The 23,269-nt window shown below is 36.7% G+C and overlaps 1 protein-coding gene and 1 long non-coding RNA gene across 5 annotated transcripts in view; both read right to left on the bottom strand.

The window, feature by feature from the left end:
• Positions 1-23,269, bottom strand: part of LOC125963824 (uncharacterized) — a 212,712-nt gene that overhangs the window by 65,836 nt on the left and 123,607 nt on the right. The window lies entirely within an intron of this gene.
• Positions 1-23,269, bottom strand: part of CNOT6 (CCR4-NOT transcription complex subunit 6) — a 74,726-nt gene that overhangs the window by 45,652 nt on the left and 5,805 nt on the right. For 3 of the 4 annotated variants that reach the window (XM_033413510.2, XM_004284056.4, XM_033413511.2), the window contains exon 2: positions 16,027-16,140. In XM_033413510.2, the coding sequence (XP_033269401.1) occupies positions 16,027-16,138 (112 nt within the window). In that variant the 5' untranslated portion in view covers positions 16,139-16,140. Of the gene's footprint in view, positions 1-16,026; positions 16,147-23,269 lie in introns of those variants that run through there. The other variant, XM_033413512.2, reaches the window with a different exon arrangement.

The raw sequence follows: 23,269 nt of genomic DNA, 5'->3' as shown, positions 1-23,269 counted from the left end.
TCTTGATAAAGGGCATCTACAAAAAGCTTAGTGGTTAAGGGATAAATCCTTTCCCTAAGGTCAGAAACAAAGCAAGAGTATCTACTCTCACCACTACCATTCAACATTATACCAGAAGTCCTAGCCATTCCAAGAAGACAAGAAAAATTAAAAACTGAAAAGGGAAAAGTAAAGCTCTTTATTTGCAAATACCAAATCATCTATTTAAAAATCCTATGGAATCTATAAAAATGCTACCAATATGTGAGTTTAGCAAAGTCATAGAACAAAAGATCGATATACAAAAATACTGTATTTCTGTATGCTAGCAATGAACAATCAGAAATTGAAATTTAAAAATCATAACATTTACAATTACTGTATTATATATCAAAATTATGAAACATTTAGGGGTAAATTTGACCAAAAAAATGTGCAGAACCCATGTATACTAAGAACAACAATGCTGAGAGAAATGAAAGAAGTCCTAAGTAAGTGAAGAGAGATACAGTGTTCACAGATCAGAAGATTCAATATTGTTAAGATGTTAGATCTCCCCAAAGTGGTTTACAGAGTCAACAATCCCAATGAAAATACCAACAAGTTTGAAACTGGCATGCTGATTTTAAAATTCATATGAAAATTCAAAGGACTCAGAAAAAAGCAACTCTGAAAAAGAACAAAGCTAAAAGACCAACACTACCTGATTTCAGGACTAATTATATAAAGAACTCTCAAAACTCAATAAAAAGAAAACAACCTAAAACAGGTAAATGATGTGAACAGACACTTCACCAAAGACAACATAGAGATGGCAAATAATCACATGAAAAGATGCTCAACATGAGTAGTCATTAGGAAAATTCAAATTAAAACCACAATGAGATACCAGTGCACACCCAGAAGAATGGCTAAAATTAAAAACACTTGCCTTGCCAAGTGTTGGTGAGGGTATGGATCAAAGACATGTAACAGGAATGTAAAATGAGACAACCTCTTTGCAAAACAGTCTGTCAGTATTTTTAAAAGTTAGACATACACCTATCATATGACCAGTTCCATTCTTAGGTATTTGCCCAAGAGAAACAAAGCTATGCCCACACAAAGACTTACACATAAAATGTTCACAGCAGCTTAATTTGTAATACCCAAATACTAGAAATCATCCAAATATGTTCATCAACAAGTGAATGATAAACAAATGTTGGCATATCCAAATAATGGAACAATACTCGATAATAAAAAGAATGAAGTACTGACCAACAAAAATGGATAAATCTCAAATTAAGTAGAGTAGACAAAAATAAAAGAGTACATACCTTATGACTTCATTTACATAAAAATTCTACAAAATGTAATCTATGGTTATAGAAACCAGAACAGTGGTTGCCTGTGTATGGGAGAGGGGATGAAGAAATGAGGGTGGCAGGGAAGGATGGATTACAAATTTAGGGGAATGATGGGTATGTTCATTCTTGAATGTGGTGATGGTTTCAAAGATGTACACATAGATCAAAATATATCACATTACTCAATTATTACATGTCAACTATACCTCAATAAAGTTGTGTAATAAAATCTATCTTGATCTAAGAAGGTGTTTTTCCTTACTGTATAATAAGAGTAGAATCTGTGACACAGACTATTTGTAAACTCAATTTGATTTACTTAATTTTCAGGTCATAAAACTGAAACACACAGCTAATATTCAATATGAATAAAGCACTTAAAATATAATAAACTATTTACTGAGAGCCCACCACGTGTTTCAGCCCCCTACACTCAAGGTACTACTTAAGAAGAAAAGGTAAAAGGACTTGAGAAATGTATTTTTATACTTCAACTTAATTGGAAGGATATAAAATTCTCAAACAATAAGGTAGCCTAAAAGAAAACCAGAAAGTCTGTGAAGAAGGGAAGGGAAAAATAAAAGTCAAGTATAAGGAATCATGTATAAATACATCAATCATACAGGGGTTGGAGACAGAAGGGAAGGGAAGACTCAGATCTCTACCATACGCCAAAAAGAAAAGTTCTGGAATAAATTTATAAACACCAAAACCCAGAAAAGAAATGGAAGAGAATATATCTAAGCATAACTCATATCCTAGAATCCAACAATGAAAGCACTGTCAGGTTTGAATTCATTAAAATTTAAAACCTCTACAGTTGACCTTTGAACAATGTGGAGGCTCCACACATAACCTGCAGTAAGTCCTCTGTATCTGCAGTTCTGCATCCTCGGATTCAACCAACCTTGGATCGTGTAGTACTGCAGTGTGCATTTACTGAAAAAAACCTGCATATAAGAGGGCCTATGCAGTTCAAACCGGTAATTTCAAGGGTCAACTGTATATGGTGGAGATGTCAACATGTTCGGCAGCCAAAGAGATAACATCCATTAATTCAGCCAACTTTCAGTGACTAGTATGCTGGTGTGGGGACAGAATGGTAAATAAGACAAAGTTCCTACCCACAGGATTTTTTATGTGAGCTCCATAATAAAAAATAAAACGAAAAGTATGGGCTTCCCTGGTGGCACAGTGGTTAAGAATCCGCCTGCCAATGCAGGGGACATGGGTTTGACCCCTGGTCTGGGAAGATCCCAAATGCCGTGGAGCAACTAAGCCTGTGCGCCACAACTACTGAGCCTGTGCTCTAGAGCCTGCGAGCCACAACTACTGAGCCCATGCACCTAGAGCCTGAGCTCTGCAACAAGAGAAGCCACCGCAAATGAGAAGCCTGCGCACCGCAATGAAGAGTAGCCCCTGCTCGCTGCAGCTAAAGAAAGCAGCGCGAAGCAACAAAGACCCAACACAGCCAAAAATAAATAAATGAAATAAATTTTTAAACAATAAAACAAAAAAATAAAGCAATCAGCAATAGGAAAACGAACAACAGATAAGAACAAGTAAATCAATCAATAAAAAACAAAGGATCAGTAATTTTAAAAAGTTCATTTCAGTAATGAAAGAGATGCAAATTTAAATAAAACACTTCTACCTATGAAAATAGCAAAGAAGATTAATACCCAGTAATGACAAGGCTAAGGGGAAAAGAGATGCACTCATGCATTATGGGAAAAATACAACCATATTTTAAACCATATTTTAATCCTGTAGTAACAGCTACTAAAATTTTAAATCTGAATATTCTTTGCCCCACCACAATTCCACAATTAGAGGTTTACCTTATGAAAATGCTATTCAAGTATGCCAAGATATATACTGTTAGTAGTAGGGAAAAATTTGAAATAACATAAATGATCATTAATAGGGCATACTTAAATTTTGGATCACACATACAATGCAATTCTGCAGCCATTAAAGAGGATGCAGTAGAGCTATATACATTGATATGGAAAGATTTTTTTTAAAAAAAGAAAGTAGGAAAAAAGCAAATTTCAAAGCATTATATTATAGTACTCCATTTTTGAAAAAAATTTGGTTTAAAAGATCAAAGGTTGGGCTTCCCTGGTGGCGCAGTGGTTGAGAGTCCGCCTGCCGATTCAGGGGACACGGGTTCGTGCCCCGGTCCGGGAAGATCCCACATGCCGCAGAGCAGCTAGGCCCATAAGCCATGGCCGCTGAGCCTGCGCGTCCACAGCCTGTGCTCCACAATGGGAGAGGCCACATACTGTAGAGAAAGATAAATCTCTACTAGTAGAACTAGGTTATCCAAGAAATTAAGGTTCCTAATTTTCTGGTAGAGGGCAATGAACAAGGAAGACAACTTTTGAGGTTCTGATGACATCTATTTACTTCTCCATAAACTGAACATATTCATGAGCACTCAAAAATTTGCATTCAAGTTTAAGCAGTTTAGTGACTTGAGAAAAGCTGGGATTATCCTGGTCTAGGTTAAGAGCCCTGTTTTGATAAGTAATTTCATTCTAAAGTGCCCAGAATCCTTTATTGCTAAATATCAGGAGACAGAAAGAATCTAATTAGTGCTCTCTGATATGAGAGGGGTGATTAGCAAGCACTAAAGAGATCAGGTGTAATCACGGTTACCTACAGAGAGATCACTACCTCCACATTTGCAGATTCAGAAAAAAACCCGAAATCTTGACTAAATCTCTAAAACTCTGACATCGTAGAAGAAATAAGAATTACAGTTGATCTTCATTACTCCTGGATTCTGTATTTGCAATTTGCCCACTCCTTCAAATTTATGTGTAATTCCCAAATCAATTCTTACAACGATTTCACAGTCATTCACAAATATGCGCAGAGTAGTAAAAATTGGAGTTGCTCAAGTTTCCAGCTGAGGTCCAACAAGGCAACACTCTTTCTTCTTGTTGCAGCTCTCACAATGTAAACAAGTATCTTTTTCACTATTTAGTGCCACAGTTTTTGCATTTTTGTGCTTTCTAAGTGATTCTGATGTATAAAATGGCCCTCAAGTGTAGTGCTGAATGCAAGGCTGTGTGATGTACCTTAGATAAAGCATCCTTCAGGCACAAGTTACAGGGCTGCTGGCCATGAGTTTAATTTTAATGAGTGACAATATACATTAAACAAGGTGTCTTTAAATAGAAACACACAAAACAGCTTAAGTATTGATCAGCTGACAAAAATGTTACCACCAGAGGTTCATAGGAACCTAACTCTTTATTTCCTCTGGGAGTAATGGTTCAGTATTTGCTAACTCAGGTAGTTATATAGAACATAACTACAGCGAATAATGAGAATCAACTATAATTGGAAAAGGTGGTAATTTGAATTTTTCTCCAGTCACAACTCCTGATGAAGTTCAAGACTAGGATTTCAGGCTCCTAGCAAGGGAAACTGCAACCTCACAAAAGGAAGACTCTGTTGTAAGATTTGGAAAGAAACTAGATTAAATTACACAAAGGGTGCTAAGGAAAACATCTGGCAGATTAAATATAGCAATAATGCTTAGTTTAAAAATAGCAGCGTTGACATGGGAGGAAATGAACTTAATGCACCAAGTATTAAGTTCATATGAGTTAACAAATGGAAGTTTCGATCGATAAAGGAAAACACAATTACAAAGGTACATACACATCTGTTGAACTGTGGTGGGAAGGAATTCATGTCCTCATAGCAACAGAGAGATGCAGCTTGTTCAAATTAAACAGATCTAATAAGTAAAAGATTATACCTGAAGGTAATAAACCTAGAACCTGAGAATGGAAAGACTAAGGCCAAATATTAGGAAGAAGACAAAAAGTGAGAGAAAGGGGAGAATGTTAGTTCAAAATAAAATGACCACCACAGTGTGATGTAGAAAAGAATGACACATTCAAAGTCAGGGGACTTACATTTTACAGTTCTGTGCTCTACCACTAAGTAGCTCTACCACTTAATAACTGTCCTTAAGAAAAGAAGATGTTTAGGGGCTTCCCTGGTGGCGCAGTGGTTGAGAGTCCGCCTGCTGATGCAGGGGACACGGGTTCGTGCTCCGGTCCGGGAGGATCCCACATGCCGTGGAGCGGCTGGGCCCGTGAGCCATGGCTGCTGAGCCTGCGTGCCCAAAGCCTGTGCTCCGCGGTGGGAGAGGCCACAGCGGTGAGAGGCCCGCGTACCACAAAAAAAAAAAAGAAAAAGAAAAAGAAAAGAAGATGTCTTTTTGCAAAGCTGAGTCACTAACATCTAAACTAGTTAATCTTACACTTTTCTTAAAAACATAACATTTTTTAGATGAACATGCTTATTAAATAATACAGCACCATTAAAAAAAATTCTATCACCCAGCATAACTACCATTATATCACATTCATATTGTTAATATAAAAAATAAATAGGAATCAAAATGGACTGAACTATACATGCTTCTTTAATTTGATTTAATAAAAGGAAAAATGAAAAACTAATGGAACTATATAGACCTTCAAACTTTTTTTTCTTTTTCTTTTGCTACAAAAGATTTTCTAAAATCCCTCTAAGTTTAAGAGAAGTTCTAAAACACATTAAAGGTTAGAGTCTTTATAGTTTTAACTGCATGCTTCACTTTTAAACTTGACTCCCTATAATAAAACAGAAAGAGATCATCGTTTTACATTTCTTCCCAACGAGTCATTACATTACTTCTGTCAAAATTACAAACGCATATACCATTTGACCTAGAAATATATCAGCAGAAATACAAAATAACCTACAAGGTTATTCACTACAACACTGTTTGTCACAGACTGACCATCAGTACTGTACCACGGAAATAAATTACAGTAACATGTGATAGAACATTATGGAGCTAAAAACATATAGGAAAGCTATCTATATACTTATTTAGAAATCGCTCTAAAACATGTTACATTAAAAAAAAGAGCACAGTGCAGAAATATGTGTATAATATACTACCTTTTGAATTAAAAATAAGGTATGGAATAAGAATCTATGTTGTATATGCACAGAAGGATTCCAAAGGGATGCAAAAGAAATTAATAAAGCTGTATGTGAATGGCCACATGCCTGTGCATGCTAGGAGGTTTAACAGGGGGATGAGAGACTTCCACTGTATACTTTTTTATATTCTCCAATGTCCCCTCTTCCTAAGATGTGGTTAACTCTGCCTTCCTCTGACTAACATCATTAACTCAGGAGTCAGCTATTCTAAGGATGCTTTCCATGATTTCCCCTGTTTAAGACAATCTTAAAGATGATAAATGGTTCAAGCTTTCTCCCCTGTATTTATCATGGTTTGATAATTACCTTATTGTGGGAATTTCCTCCTATAGCCTGCTGGATTCCTGAAATCTTATATCCCATCAGAAGTTTCAGAATAAATGAATGAATGAGTGACATGTAAGTGATTCCAATGAGTTCATGATGGCCTCAGAGCCACCATTCAGTATCTGTTATCTCTACTTGGGTTTCCCTCCTCCCCTGTTTACCCACCCCCACTATGAACTTCCATATAGCAGACACCAGGGTTGTCCAGGGGGTGGGGGGGGGGCAGATGCACAAGCTGATAACATAACTAAAGCTACCTGACTCTGGAGCAACACTTCTCACATTACCAAAACAGAGCCAAATATAATATTTAATTTTTTTAAAAAATCAGAAGTATTTGATCCAGAATTTGAGAGACATGGTCTATCACTCTCCTATGGAAAAACAGTAAGAGTGAATACAGATTACTTTCATGATAAACTCAAGCTTTCAAAATGTTGGAAAATGTCACAAAGTAGAAAAGACTAATATGCAGCCTACAGCCAGGGCACCTGATTCAAAGATCATTTAATGACCAAGGAGTCCAGACCCAAGCCCCTATTTCCTGGAAGGTTCCTGGATGTGGCTCTGGTTAGTACATTCTCCTTGCCCTACACTGCTACTTCAAGAGCCTGGAACAAGTAGTTGTTCTGGAATACAGATGTATCTCAAAACCAGGTAACCAGTGTTGCGCCCATACAATGAAAAAGCAGTAAGACCACCACCAAATGAGGAATCTGAGAGTTGTTTGGTATCTGCAGATTCTTTAAGCAGAATTTTCAAATCTGTGCACATCTGGATTTCAGTTTCCTATAACAAGAGAGTAATTTGTTGTTGACCAATCATCCCACTGGGGGAAAGAAAAACTAGGTAAAAATAGAAGAACCCCCCCCCCCGCCCCAAAATGAGCTCAAAAGCAATGGAGGACTACAGAGGCAGCAAAGATGTGAGAGACAAAGAACCTGGAGGAAAGGGAAGCAAACAGAAGTAATGAGCGAGACACATCCCACCACATTACTTCTGGAAGAATATGTTAAATCACAAGCAGTAATGAGCGAGACACATCCCACCACGTTACTTCTGGAAGAATATGTTGAATCACAAGCAGCAGAAGCAAGTAGATGAGGTGAAAGCTGGGGCTGAAAGACTGAGTTGTTGAGCACAACTTTAAGTCCTCTTACACATTTGGGAAGACAAAATGGGAACTGAAGAACCACCAAGTAATTAGACTCTGTTAACCATCAAGATTCCAGTTGGCATCTATAAATGGAATAGGGTTGACCCTGCAGTAAGTCAACTCTTACAACCACTGAACACCAGGCTTAAATGAGATGAATGAATCCCTGATTAGATTAGGGTCACCCACCCATTCCTATCACAACTGCCTGACAAACACAGAAGCAAATTCACTCCTAAGAAAGAGAATACCATCCAGACCATCAAATTATTCTACCAATTCATATATAATTGCTAGTATTTAATAAAAATTACAAGACCAAGGGAGTGAAAAACAGAAGAAAAAGAGAAACAACAAAACAGAACCCCTAGGAGATTCAGATACTGGAGTTACCAAACACAATTTTTTTTTAAAATTGATATAGACTTATATTTTCAGCAAGATAGAGTAATATGGACTGGATTTACCCTCCCACCTAAAACAACGAAAAAACTGGACAAATATATGAAAAATTGAGTTTCAGACACTGGACACCAGGCAGCACAGGACAGTGATCGTTGATACATGGGGAACAAACAAGGTGAGCCCTTCAGACTGTTCCAGTTTACTGCTACAGTTTCCAGAAAGTAATGCAGGGAGACAGAAACCAGGTGGAGTCTGGCGATATTATGTAAGTTGAGGAGATAAAGCTGAGAGTCCAAAGATGCCAAGGTGGCTATAGTTCACAGGGCAGAGGGCCAGAAAGGAGAGACTAAACAGATAGAAAGCTCTGGAGATCTGAAGAGAATACTCCCACCCACCCACCCTAAACAGATAGAAAGCTCTGGAGATCTGAAGAGAATACTCCCACCCACCCAGCCACTTTATCACAACTGGGAGGAATTTAGTGCAATTCAGTAATGAGTGCAAAGTGTCCACAGTAAGTCTGAAAGTGGTCTGGGCCCCAGAGATTCTCCAAACTGAGCAGCCAAGGCCCCACACTGAGAAAAAAAAGCTCCAAAAATGGAAATAAAATTAAATAGGATAGGTATAAAAAGAGATGAAGGGAAAAAAAGGTCCAGATAAAAATGAGAGAAGGGAACAGAACCAGAAAGTTTCAGAAAACAATTTCCCACATTGTGAACACTCTGCAAACAAACAAAACACAGAAGAGGGAGCTCGGAAGTTAGAAAAAGTATCCTGAATCACAACATAGAAGTTCAGAAAAACTAAATTTAAATAAAAATGAACAACAGAAAAGTTTTAAGGTCAAATCCCGTAAAAGTAGTTATATATTTTTAAAAGATAGTATAAGAAAAAAGAGTGTAAGGACTAGAATAACTCCCTATAGGCAACAAAAACATAACACAAACACACTCCAAAAACTATCACCTACAATTTCAAAATGAGCTGAAAGGTATTAAGAAATGATAATGCAATAAAAGAACATAAATCAGATTTAGAAAAACTCAGTAAAGGAAAACTAAACTACAAAGAACTTAATAATGCATAACCACACAAGAGAACACTTTTAGAAAAGAGAAAAATTTTTTTAAATCACAAAGGAAAAAATAAAAAAGGATTAAAAAACCAATCACTTTCTTATATACCAGAGATAAACAAATGGAATTTGACATTAAAAACACAATACCATTAGCACCTCCCAAAATGAAATATTTAGTTATAAATCTAACAAAATATGCACATGCTCTATATGAGGAAAACTGTAAAACTCTGATGAAAGCTATCAAAGAACTAAATAAATGTAAAGATATTCCATGTTCCTGAATAGGAAGACTCAACTTTGTCAAAATGTCAGCTCTTCTCAACTTATCTATAGATTCAATGCCATCTCAACTAAATGCCCAGCAAATTATTTTGTGGATACTGACAAACTAATTCTAAAGTTTATATAGAAAGGAAAAAGATACAGAATAGCCAACACAAAATTGAAGGAGAGAACAAAATTTGGATGCTATCTGACTTCAAGACTTACCATAAAGTTACAGTAATCAAGGCTGTGGTATTGGCAAAAGAACACATAAATAGATCCATGAAACAGAGCCCAGAAATAGACCCACATAAATACAATCAACTGATCTTTGACAAAGGAGCAAAGGCAATGCCATGGAGAAAACTCATTTCAACAAATGGTGCTGAACAACCAGACATCCACAAGCCAAAAAAAAAAAAAAAAAAAACTAACCTTACACTCTTCATAAAAATTAACTCAAAATAGATCATACAACTAAACATAAAACACAAAATCATAAAACTCCTAGAAGATAACACAAGAGAAAATCTACATGATTTGAGTTTGCAATGACTTTACAAACACCACCAAAAGCACAATCTGTGAAAGAAATAATTAGTAAACTGGACTTTATTGAAATTAATAACTTCTGCTCTATGAAAGACACTGTTACGAGAATGAGAAGACAAGTCACAGGCTGGGAGAAAACACTTGCAAAGACAGAGCTGATAAGGAACTGTTATCTAATTTATACAAAGAACTCTTAAAACAAGAAAACAAACAACCCAATTAAAAAATGGGCAAAAGACCTGAACAGACACTTGCCCAAAGAAGATACGTACACAGTAAATAAGCATATGAAAAGATGCTCTTAGTCATATGTCATCAGGGAAATAAAATAACGAGATACCACTACACATACCCATTAGAATGGGCAAAATCCAGAATAACAATGTCAAATGCTGGAGAGGATGTACAGCAATAGGAACTCTCATTCATTGCTAGTGGAAATGCAAAACGATACAGCCATTTTGGAAGACCGTTTGGCAGGGTTTTTTTTTTACAAAATTAAACATATTCTCACCATATGATCCAGCAATCGTGCTCCTTGGCATTTACCCAGGAGTTGAAAACTTACATCCACACAAAAACCTGCATGTGGACATTTATAGCGGCTTTATTCATAATTGCTGAAACTTGGAAGTAACCAAGATATCCTTCAGTAGGTGAATGGATAAACTGCGATACATCTAGACAATGAAATATTACTTAGCACTAAAAAGAAATGAACTATCAAGCCATGAAAAGACATGGAGGAACTTAAACTCACATTACTAAGTCAAAGAACCCAATCTAAAAAGTCTACATACTGTTTGATTCCAAGGATGTGGCATTCTGGAAAAGGCAAAACTATGGAGACAGTAAAAAGATCAGTGGTTGCCAGGGGTTCAGGGGGAGCAAAGTAGGAAAGAACAGGCAGTGCACAGAGGATTTCAGGGCAGTGAAACTATTCTGTATGATATGACAATGGTGGATACGTGTCATTATACATTTGTCTAAACCCCAAAATGTACAACACCAAGAGCGAATCCTAATGTAAACTATGAACTTTGGGTGATAATGACGTGTCAATGTAGGTTCATGGATTGTAACAGATGCACCACTCTGGTGGGGGATGTTGACAGTGGAGGGGTCATGCACTGTACTTTATGTCAAAGGTGCCTGTAAACCGAAAACTGCTCTAAAAAATAGTCTAGTAAAAAAAAAAAAAATTAAAAATCAGCAGTTGCGAGGGGCTGAAAGTGGGGGGAGGGTCTGCCTACAATGGAGCAGGGGGAAGTTTTCTGGGGGGAATGAAACCATTCTATATTGTAATTGTGATGGTGGTTACACGACTGTCTGTCTGTACTTGTACAAGAATGGTACAACAGTAAGGGACTGAACTTACTGTACTTTTAAAAAATTTTTTTATTTTTTTTAATTTTTTTGCGGTACGCGGGCCTCTCACCGCTGTGGCCTCCCCCATCGCGGAGCACAGGCTCCGGATGCGCAGGCCCAGCGGCCATGGCTCACGGGATCCTCCCGGACCAGGGCACGAACCCACATCCCCTGCATCGGCAGGTGGACTCTCAACCACTGCGCCACCAGGGAAGCCCTGTACTTTATTTTTAAAAGTGATTCTGAGACAAATATGGAAATACTCAAATTCAGAGAATAAATCTCTCTGAAAGAAAAATTAAAGCAAGGGATCAGAACAAATACTAAAATTATAATCCAAGGAAACTTTCCTGAAATTAAAAGAGAAAAAATTGAAACTACACACTGAAAGAGTATATTATACCTGAGAATATCAAGGCAGAACAACCTATACCAAAATATATTCAAGTAAAATTACTTATTTTAAGGGGAAAAAATCCTTTGGGCAAATCACTAATAATGAAAAAAAAATCACACTGTCATCAAGCCTACAGCAAAACTGGGTAACATATTTAAGACACTTAAGGAAAGAATTCACATTTCCTTAATCCCAAGGAATTTCATTAAACCAAACTGACTCTCAAATATAAACTCTCAAATGAGTTTCTTGCAAGTTGTTATCAACTTGCAAGAAACTCAGAATATTGTTCCCATGAGCCCTTTCTAAGGAAACATCTACAGAACAAGCTTCCAGAAAACCAAAATGATTAGGAAACAAATGAACTGGTAGGAGGTACTGAATATATAGTTACTTGCAAAACTAATTCTAAATGGGAGGGTTTATGCAAGTTAAATGGGAAAGCTGATAGTATGTAATGGCTACATACTATGACAATGTAGATTAAATACAGCTATTTAATTGGGCAGGTGGATAAAAACTCATATTACTGGCGGTATTTTTAGTTCTGTTATTGTAAGATTATTGTGTAATATGGGATAAAGCAATTAAGTAATTATGGGATACTCAAACTCCAGCATCCCATGACCCTGAGAACTGGGACTCTCAGTATGAAAGAAGATATAGATGTAATTATAAAAAAGGTTAATTAAAACTCCTGTTATTCTGAATTTGAGTCAAAAATAGTATATTTTCTTAAGATATTTTAATTTTAAATATACAAATATATTTTATAGCTTTAAAGATATTTTATCATAAAAGTACGTATATATTTTTTATCACATCTTTCATCATAAATGTATATAACCACATACATATATGTCAAATTTCCTAGCACTGTCCAGTGAAAAGACCTACAATGACCAACCCAGTAGCAATGAGCACTCCTAGCAATAGATATTATGGTCTTGAAATAGCATTTCCAAGTAAAACAACCAATTCTTCCTTGGGAAAAAATGACATACTTCATGTTTGAGGCAGGAAATACAAGATGAGGCAAGAAAATCTTGCCATTTAATCTTTCCAGATAGCAAGGAAACTACCAAAGACAACTAAGGTTACATCAAAGAACCCAGAAGTCATTTAATGAATCTCTCCCATTTGCCAACAGCAGGACAATTTTAAGCAACAAAGTAAGAGTAATCATGACAACTCATGGCGTATGTTTGAAACCAAAATATACTAGTTAATAATGATACTTTAAAAATCTAATTGGTCACCCTCAAAGGACAATAGTTTATCCTGAAAACTAGTAAATAAAAGGAAAGAAATAAGCATTCTTTTCTGCCTTTCCTATACAAATTGTACCTTGAGTAATCAATTAGTAAATGAGGGAGTAAATCAACTATACTCCAATATAAAATAAAAATTAAATTTTAAAAAAATGAAGGAAATTATCTCTTTACAGATGCAGCTCACGTAATTAAAAAAAAGACAGAATATCGCTATTTTGCAACCCTCAAAGAATTAATGGCTCTAGGCACTGCACTGAACATCAGTAGGAAAGAAGGCCTTTTTACCTTATCTGCCTCCTGAAGTAAAAGGACAATACCACATACACAACACAACCTTCAGTCCTGTCAAGGGTCTTAAATTCTGAGTCTGATCAAGCCTCTGCATCCTGCTGCCCATATGGATGAGAAATATGTTGAAATGCATGTAGCAAAATATAGACTGTGGGGTAACAACAGGTCAAACTGCTCAGGTTCAACAGATAAGTTGTAAAGAAAAGGATGGAGGGGGAACATGTAAATTAAGACACGTCAAATAAAAACGGGGGGGACTAAACTAAAATGCTTAGGTGTACATAACTTGGTGTTAAAACTATAAGGAAACAAGTGATTACTATAAAAGTCAGGGTAACAGTTACTTTTGGGGAGCAGGGAAGGGCTTATGATTGGCTGTGGTGTGGAAGGAGTTCTGGGATAAGTGAAAAACTTCTAATTCTTGACCTGTGTATTATAAGGCTTCTGGCCTTATAATAATTCACTAATATATCTGTGTGGTTTTCTTGAGGATTTTTTTTTTTTTTTGACTGCAGCACGCAGCTCTTTGGGGGGTGGGGTGGGGGAATCTTCGTTCCCCAACCAGGGACTGAACCCGGGCCCTCGGCAGTGAGAGCTCAGAGTCCTAATCACTGGACAGCCACGGAATTCCCGGCTGTTATCTCTGTTTATCTCTGTTTCATTTTATCTCTGTTTCATTTTACAATAAACAAGGTTTTCTTTAAAAAGTAAATGATTAATAGTCATTTGGCTTATCTGGTTACCTCCAAATGGCACAAGGATCTAACCACCCATCTCCCTAGAACCAGAAGAGTATATTAGATTACTGCAGGTCCAGGATTCAATGACCTCAAATCCCTGGAACTTTATATCACAGATCTTAAGGAACTGATGCTAGAGCATATTCATGAAATAACTGTCTTAGCATGAAATGAACTCAGCCTTGAAAATTTCTACACACAGGAGTTTATGTATTAGGGATTGACTAAGACAATAAAGTGACCTTCCTGATAGTGGCTTTAATTATAAGGTCTTGTTCCACAGACCTATTCAATCAATAGTTTATCCTCCATGATACTTGGTAAAGATAAGACTTTGTTAAGAATGTTACTTTAGAGGAATCTCTCCTCTTCCTTCCTATCTTGTACACAGATTTCTTCCCAAAGTTTAGAGTAAGCAGAGAACAGTGACTCAAAATTGCCAAGGAGTTCCCAACATGAGGTAGAGGGAGGAGAGAGCAAAGAATCCCCTTAACCTCAGACATACAATCTCACTGACCCAAGTGAGCACTTTCTAGATTACCTAAACTTTCTAGAAGCAAAGGACTTGTAATTCAAAAACTGCTAATACAGACTGAAAAAAAAGAAAAATATAGTTAAATATCAATGCGGCAGAAATTAAAAGGGGAAGTTGGAGTGGTGACTGCCTGTGCTTCAAAGGCTCCCCTGACATAGAAAATCAAATTTGACAGGAGAGGCAAAAGAAGAGAGAAATTTCACTCTCCATCACACCATACCAGCTCTCCAAAAATCGAAGAGGGAGAAAAGGAGAGACCCATGTGGGCACCAACCTCTACTATGGCTGCAGAGGAGGGTGTTTAGGTTTACTCAATAGATTAATCAGAACTTTTAAGCTGACAAGGGAGAAATACTATCATCATTACTTCCTTTTTGCTTTCTGTATAGCACCCTTCTGCTTAGACTTGGCAGTTATATTTTGTCTATTAGTTATTTACACTGGTTTATTCCCTTCTTCTCACTCCCTAATATGCCATAAGCTTCAGAATGAAAGAGGATATGTTTTTTTCATCTATATATTTTCCATATGCCTAGTATAGCACCTGGCAAAATGTTTTACACATAGCATATACTCAGTATGTTTGCTGCATTAATTAAAAAAGAAAAATCAAGGGCAGTCAGGTGAAAGAAGAGAAAACTTGATCTGTATTATTTCAGAAGGCAAAACCAAGACAAACTAGAAGGAAAGTATGGGGAGGCCAACATGAACACAAACTTTCTTTAGCACTGGTTGCCTTGAGAAGTAATAATGTCCCTTTGCCACTTTTGAAGACTGAATTAAAGGCAGAAGGGAACTTTGAGAGCTGTTCCAATCGCTTTTAAGATTTTGTTTCTGAATAAGGCTGTCCCCAGAGACTAAGACTGAAAAAGCAAATGAAGAAAATAAGGAGAAACAAATCTATCCCAGAACCTATAATAGAACCGGCATTTCCCACTTCATTGGAAACCTGTAATTTGATAATGTAAAAGCTCTATCCTACTTTATTAGAGAATTAAGTATCAGAACAAACCTTTGTACACTAGGCATTTCACATGTGTTATTTTCATTCCATCCTTGATATTATTATCCCCATTTTATAAAAGGACACTGATAGTGAGAGAATAAGCAATGAATGGGTTTTGAACTTTGACACAAACCATGTTCTTTCTACTGAAACTTCCAGCTTCTAAGATAAATTAGCACTGGTAAAACATAACATTGCTTTCCTTGTGTATTAGCATTAGAAAACAATTTTCTACCATATCTTAACTTCCATGCCATAAATTTTTGCTTGCATGTCTTACCACTTATTTCAAGCTCCACCCAATGTGATTTCTTTCCATTTGCTGCTTCCTCAGAGGACATAATTGTGTACATCCTCCGAGGGTCAGGGGGCTCATATTTTTCTTTGGGCATGCCTGTTGAATTAAGAAAAGAAACCAATCAATACCCAGAAGAATCAAATAACTGAAAATAACATCTTTTTTAAAAGTAGACACCCATATTATATCTCTAAACACAATTTCCCACTAAAAGGAACTAGGAGCTCCTTGGAGAAATGGAGGATTTCACGTCTGAGATAGGAAAAATACAAACAAGCCTGGACACTAAGAAAGATGCTGTGGCTGTGAAGGACACAGGAGCCAGCTTGAAGAGGTCCCACTGGCCACAAACATGACAATCTGAACATCAAAAGAAAGACTACATTTCAAACTTCATGAATCCAAAACTTTAACAGGAGAAAAAAAAAAATGCAGTCACCCGAAAATTGGAAAATAAAGGGAAAGAATCAAGCATTTATCCTGCATTTCTAGCAGAAACTAGATGAGGAAATGTTCTTAACAGAATTCTAGCTAATAAATGTAAAAAGAGTTCCATAATTAGAAAAAACACTATTTCACAATCGCTAATGAAAAAATGGATGACCATCAATGGTTAATAAAAGTATTAGGTGAAAAAAATCCAATGAAAAAATTTTAAATAGATAGATCAGGCTGTAAGACCTCAACCCAAGGATCGATCTCAGTATTAGGACAACTAGACTTACATGCCAACACTATGTATGCCCTTGCCCCTTCATCCAAAAAATTAAAAGTAAAATTGAACCTGAATCAAATCAGCCTCTCTAGATCTAGTACCAGTTTACACTAAGTAAGGGAGACAGAGGAACATGTTAAAAATAACACAAGGCACAACAATGTGAATATACTTAACACTACTGAACTGTACACTTAAAATGATTATTAAGATAGTAAATTTTGTTATAATTTTACCATGATTAAAAAATTTTTTCTTAATTTTAAAATAATGCCACAAGAATACAGCCAGCCAGACACAGACCATGGAAAGTTCAATATGACAGAAGACCCAGTTTCTTCAACAAATGAATGATATGAAAAAGGAGGAGTAAGAGGAAGTTGATATTAAATGACTTAAGAGGCACAACAATCAAATGAAATGTATAGACCTTGTTTGGGTCTGATCTGACCAAATCAAGTGTAAAAAACATTTTTGAGAATTGGACAAATTTGAAGAAGAACTAAACCTAAGTTGATATTGGGACTATTGTTCATTTTGCTTGTGGTTATTTTTTAAATTCTTATTCTTATAGAAACATTCTGAAATATTCAGGTGAAATGAAATCTCACTTCCTTGCATATTCTCCCAAATGCCTTGCTCCAGTCTCACTTCACCTTATGTGTTTGGATGAGCTATAATCTGCTTTAACCAAGTCTCTACCTACTCTGGATACCTACACAGCTAAATAAAGCTGGAGAAAAACCTACCATCATGTGAATTTAAAGTAAGCCAGTCAGCAATCACTTACGTCAAATGGACTTACTGTTGAACGGGTTCGATGTTTTAGTTTTACAAGAAGAAAAGTTATGGAGATGGATGGTGGCGAAGGCTGCACGACATTATGAATGTATTTAATACCATTGAATGCTACACTTAAAAATGGTTAAGATGGTAAATTTTATGTTATGTATATTTTCTACAATAAAAAAAATGGAAAAAAGTTAAAGCAACTTTCATTATGCTATGCTGCTCCTCTAATGATGAGAAGTAGAGCTATCTTTCAAACATAGAAATGGTTTTGACCATGTAGTCAAAACACAGGAGATAAGTAATCCTGAAAAGCTTTTTGAAGAAAGTAAAAATATAAATGGTGAGACTAATCATCTGTATAAGAATCAGCACGTTTTTGTTTTGTCAAATACTGTTAATAAAACTGTTCTCCTACAGGTTAATTTCTCCAAAACAGAAATACAGTGCCTGAAGTTTTTAGACTAATACAAAAAATACCTAACAGAGAAAGCTATACAGTCAAGAACTGTTCCTGTTCCATCTAGAGGACAATATGGTGAAGCAAGTGCCCATTCTGAATCATAGGAATATACCAGTAATAACAAAATGCTGTGTAAGGTTACCAGAGCTTGATGACAACATCCCTTAAGATTCCTTAAGATCACCCAAATGCCACTATTCTGACTAGATTTTACTTACGACCGTGTGATCTTCACTGGCTTTTCCAAACAGAATTTAATAATGGTAAGCTGCTCTCTCCAGCTGAGGTTAGTATTTTGAGTTACTATTAATTATTAATCATTTGACTTCTTAGTGAAAGTTCAGAAGTCTGATTTACCTCTCTCATGTGAGCTTATTTAGTGTGAATCAATGTCCGGAGTTTGATCACACTTCAGAGAATAAATACAAGTATTACTGAACTGAAATCTGAAATCCAAGCCCTAGACCTGGGGTCATTCCATCAAAGAGTCATGATTTCTGCCTAAGCAGCCAACCATTCCCTTTCTTGGTTTTCATGACATATGATGTGTTGCCTTAAAATTTAAGAGACAGCTCATTACTTGAAAGCAGTGAGGAGATCTTCTTTATTTTCCAAATCCCTGACAGTGCAGATTAGGAAGTGGGGGGAAAAAAGAATATGATAGAATAAAAGAAACGGCAGCAAATTAGACAATCAAGCCCTTCTGAGGAGCCTATCTGCCCAGTGAGCAACCCCACCCATTTTTCTTGGAGTCCAACCGAACATAGTATTGGAAACTAGGTAGAGAAAAGGATATAAGAATACAAACAATTTAGGATTTTTCCCAAGGCTTGAAATCAACAAGCAGATCTTACTCTCTAAAAAATACAGTATGCCACTGCAGATTACTACCTAAAAAGAATAAAATGTTTCCAAAAGAGGCTTGAAAACTGTCAAGTACAATTAAAAGACTTTTAAAAAATAGGTAGGCCAGAGTCAGCAGGTATACAGCCCCTGACTATTCAATCTCTAATTCCTCCAGTCCAGTGCCAAACATCACTACTGATCCTGGCAGCATAAAATCTGTCCCTGATCTAGATCTCAGAGAAACAGTTTTTCAGTATCTTAGAATAATTATTTACCTTAAAGAAATACAGGACATTATTTACCAGCAGAGAAAGATATGCTTTCATTATTAAACATTTTATGAAATGGCTTAAAAAATACACAGGGGAGGGGGGTAAGAGGGAAGACGCAGGGGGGCGCAGGGCGGGGGAGAGACCATAAGTGCAAGTCAGCCACCATTTGAGGCAGCTTTTAAACTAAGAAAATTGGTACTAAAGAGAAAGATTTAAGTCTTTATCCTTTCAGTGGGTACTGTAAATAGTCATCAAATAGCCCCAGGTGAAAACGTGTCCTATTTTACAAAAGAATAAATGAAGAATTAAAGAATTAATAAAAAAAACAACATCATTTCATAATTCCTAATGAGCCTTTTTAAAACAGGATTTATAAACTGGGTTAAAACCATTAGATGAATCATTGGCACTGGCATAATGCTAAGGTAACACCACCACCCAGATTGTTTTTTAATTATAGGGTAGAAAATGTTCAAGAGAGGAATAAACTGTTACCCCCTTCATCAATCTTCCCAACACTAATGGAGGCAGAACCAGATACTGTGGGTCTTCGGATCTGACAGAATATGAAATACACACCAACAATGTTTATGTTGATTAAGAGCTAGAGGAACTAGCCAGATGACACCAAAGAAGCAACTGGAATGCAGGACTTTCTGCAGGGTAAATGGTCTGCTACCTTTAACAAGCTGGTGTCAGGACTATTCTAGACTTAAAGAGAATTAAGGGATATATAGAATGAGATGCAATGAATGGTCCCTATATAGGATCCACAAATCTGCAACAAAGGACATTCTTCGGACTGTTCGAGAAACATTTAATACCTAGTTCATATTTTGAAATATTAATGAATTATTATGAGATCATGTTATTTTGGCAATGTACAAAAATGCATTTCTTGTTAAAAGGCACTCTGAAGTTAAATAATTTATTTTAAATTGTATTGGCCAGGTTTTTTTCCAAGGGAAATGAGGCTGAGTTATAGCCAATCTTAACTGACAAGATAAAATGCTAAATTCCTCTTTTCCTTTCCTTGCTTGTTACATTTTCTCCTCCATTCTTGGTGCTTTACTTCTTTTACATATACTAAGGAGAAAAAAAGGAAAAGGCGCAGAGGAAAGGAAGGGAGGGGAGAAGGAAGAAATAAACTCATGTGCAGAAAAGTCCTTTTATTTGATGATCAGGAGCCTCACAAAGCTACAAGTTATGGAATATATGAAAAGGTAGTGCCACTAGCCTTGTTGCCAATTTACTTCTTCCTATCCAAATTTTCACTACGTCTTATCCAATTTTTCACTGAATCCCACTGATTTTTACCTCTTCAGGACTTCTAAACCTGTCTTCTCCATTTTCACAGCTACTGAAGTTAATTTACACCCTCATTTCTCAGCTACAACTTTTAAACAACCTTCTCTATACCTTCCTGATAGATGCCTGCTCATGTCACTCTCCTGCTTAAAAATCTAAGATGGCCTTTTCTGCCTACCTAGCTAAAGTCCTTTACAATCTGGATTTAGGCCAACTATTTTCTCACTCATCTTCAGCCACTGACACACAAGTTACCCTATAAAGTCTTAAATTAATCAAAGCAAACCTACTTCTAAGGCATAGTCTTTCAATAACACATGCTAATCCCTTCACCAAAGGAAACCTTCACCCTAAACTCCTACTCACCCGCTTCACGGCAACTCAGGTTAGATGTCAGAGTCCCTGTAAGCCCTTCCCAACAAAGGCACAAATTCACTACTCTTTCCTCTGCACACCATACATTTACTACAGCATCTATCACCCCAGTTTGTATCTCCCAGTGTCTTGTGTAAGACCTAGCATGTTGTACTAATAAACTGGTCTAAACATTCCTTCATGACTCAAAATCAGGTTTTCAAAGAAAAATCCAAAAAAAAACAATTCAATACATCCAAACCATGCTTCCTTAAGGGAGCTTTCTTTACAGAATCATTCATTCAACCAATATATACTAAGCACCTTCTGCCTCTATGTGCCAAGCACTCTGCCAGGTTCTGGGAATAAAGAATAAATAGGAAATACGTACATGATCTTGGATCTTAATCTACTGGGGAGTGCAAACAAAAATCTTACGACGGTGTAATCACACTACAACCCTTTTTACAAACATCACTCTAATTTAGGACTTCTTCCCTACCCCTCATAAACACAGGAGTTTATCATTCCCAGCTTTGAGCTATCCTGAACCTTGAAGGTATTTCTAATGTTATATTCTTTAATCCCACCTTAATTTTTTTTGGCATGTCTCATTCACCTACTCTAATATAGGGTCTTTGCACTTACATTTTAAATATTTTTATATTTTCAGAGCCTGGCAAATAGTGTTTGGTGAATACTTATAAGAATTAAGGGGATAAGCTGGGACAGTAAAAAAAGCAAACATTGTGTAAGAGATAAGTATGCTAACAGAAGCAGTGCCCATGTTACCAGGAGTAAGAAAAACTAACATAGGCCTCTAATCTTGAAGGCAAAATCTAGAGAAACCAGACAGAAAGGACCTAAGTGACCAAAGGCTGAGAATATTCGCTCTAGGATAGGCTGGGATATGAAGCAAAGGGACAAACTTAAAGGTAAAACTGTATAAACATAATCTTAGTGACATGCTATGGCAAAATAAGAGCAAACCTCAAACAGGTGGGGGTAATGGCAAAACTGTGTTGGAGTGCCTATCTGCCATACTCTAAACTAGGCACATAACAGCTAACATGTTTTGAGCACTCTCCAACTGGCAGGCCCTTCACATGCATTATCTCATTTAACCCTCAGGACTCCTATGAGTAAATACTATTGTATTATTCTCCATACATAAAGAAAGAACGGTCCAGAAAATAAGTCATTTACCTGAGATCACAGAGATCCTACTGGCACAACTGTGATTTTAACCCAAGTCTGATCCAAAAGTCTATGCTTTCAACCACTATGCAATAATTTACTGGTAATTATCTCGATTTAATTCTCATAGCGATCCATGAAGCAGACACTATCCTCATTTTATTTTAGATGAGGAAACTGAGACTCTGAGTTTAAATAACTTGCCCAAGGTTGCACACACTTAGTAAGTAGTAGAGCTAGGATTTGAACCTGGGACAATCTAGCTGCAAAGCTGTACTCCAATGCCTCACACAAGTCTAGAATTCTGTCACTGATGAAACCAAGATCTTGTGTTCATTCTCCAAATATTATGTTGCTAAGACCATGAGCCCCTGAGTTTCCTTCTCAGATGTATCACCTTTCCAAACTACTCTTTACCTGTATTCTCTACTCCCAAACTCTGCCTAATACTTAACACAACAGACCTCAGATGCTATCATCTCAGGACCCTTATACTCAAGTACCTCAAAGACCTTTCAATTGTGTGGGTTATATCTATCAACATTTACCATACTAGAAATTAGAAATAAGGAATTTTAAAATATGTATTACTCATTAAATATAATAAAACCTATCACATGTTAACATTTTTATGAAAAGTAACTACTTTCAAGAACAAAGTAGGGCTTCCCTGGTGGCGCAGTGGTTGAGAGTCCACCTGCCGATGCAGGGGAGACGGGTTCGTGCCCCGGTCCGGGAAGATCCCACATGCCGCGGAGCAGCTGGGCCCATGAGCCATGGCTGCTGAGCCTGCGCGTCCGGAGCCTGTGCTCCGCAACGGGAGAGGCCACAACAGTGAGAGGCCCATGTACCGCAAAAAAAAAAAAAAAAAAAGTAAAATTTTGTGAGAAGAGTGACACTGTCTTACATTTTTGCAAATCTTTAAGGTCTGACATGCTAGAAGACAGCTGGATTCACCTATCTGCCCTGAATTCAACTGATCAGATATTACATATCATTTTGTCATTCTCTGGAAAACTCCACTGTATACTCATAAGAGGAAGAGAATGAAAAAGGCAAATAATCTTAGTAATATTTCTAAGAACTTAAGGTTTCTGTAGCCACCTCCTCCTGCCTCCCAAAATCTCAATTCCTTAAATCCTTTTCTCAAGTAGAATAAGAATAAATTTAAGTCCATATTGGTTTAACTAAAATTTCCAATCAGTAAGACCTCTGCGAAAAAAAATTCTAAAATTATGATAAAATATTCCTCCAAAACAGAGTCAAACAGCAGATGTAGTA

The sequence above is a fragment of the Orcinus orca genome, chromosome 3 (genome assembly GCF_937001465.1).
Source record: "Orcinus orca chromosome 3, mOrcOrc1.1, whole genome shotgun sequence".
Lineage (NCBI taxonomy): Eukaryota > Metazoa > Chordata > Mammalia > Artiodactyla > Delphinidae > Orcinus > Orcinus orca.
Note: the sequence above shows the minus strand (reverse complement) of the source record. Positions and strands in the feature narration are given on the sequence as shown.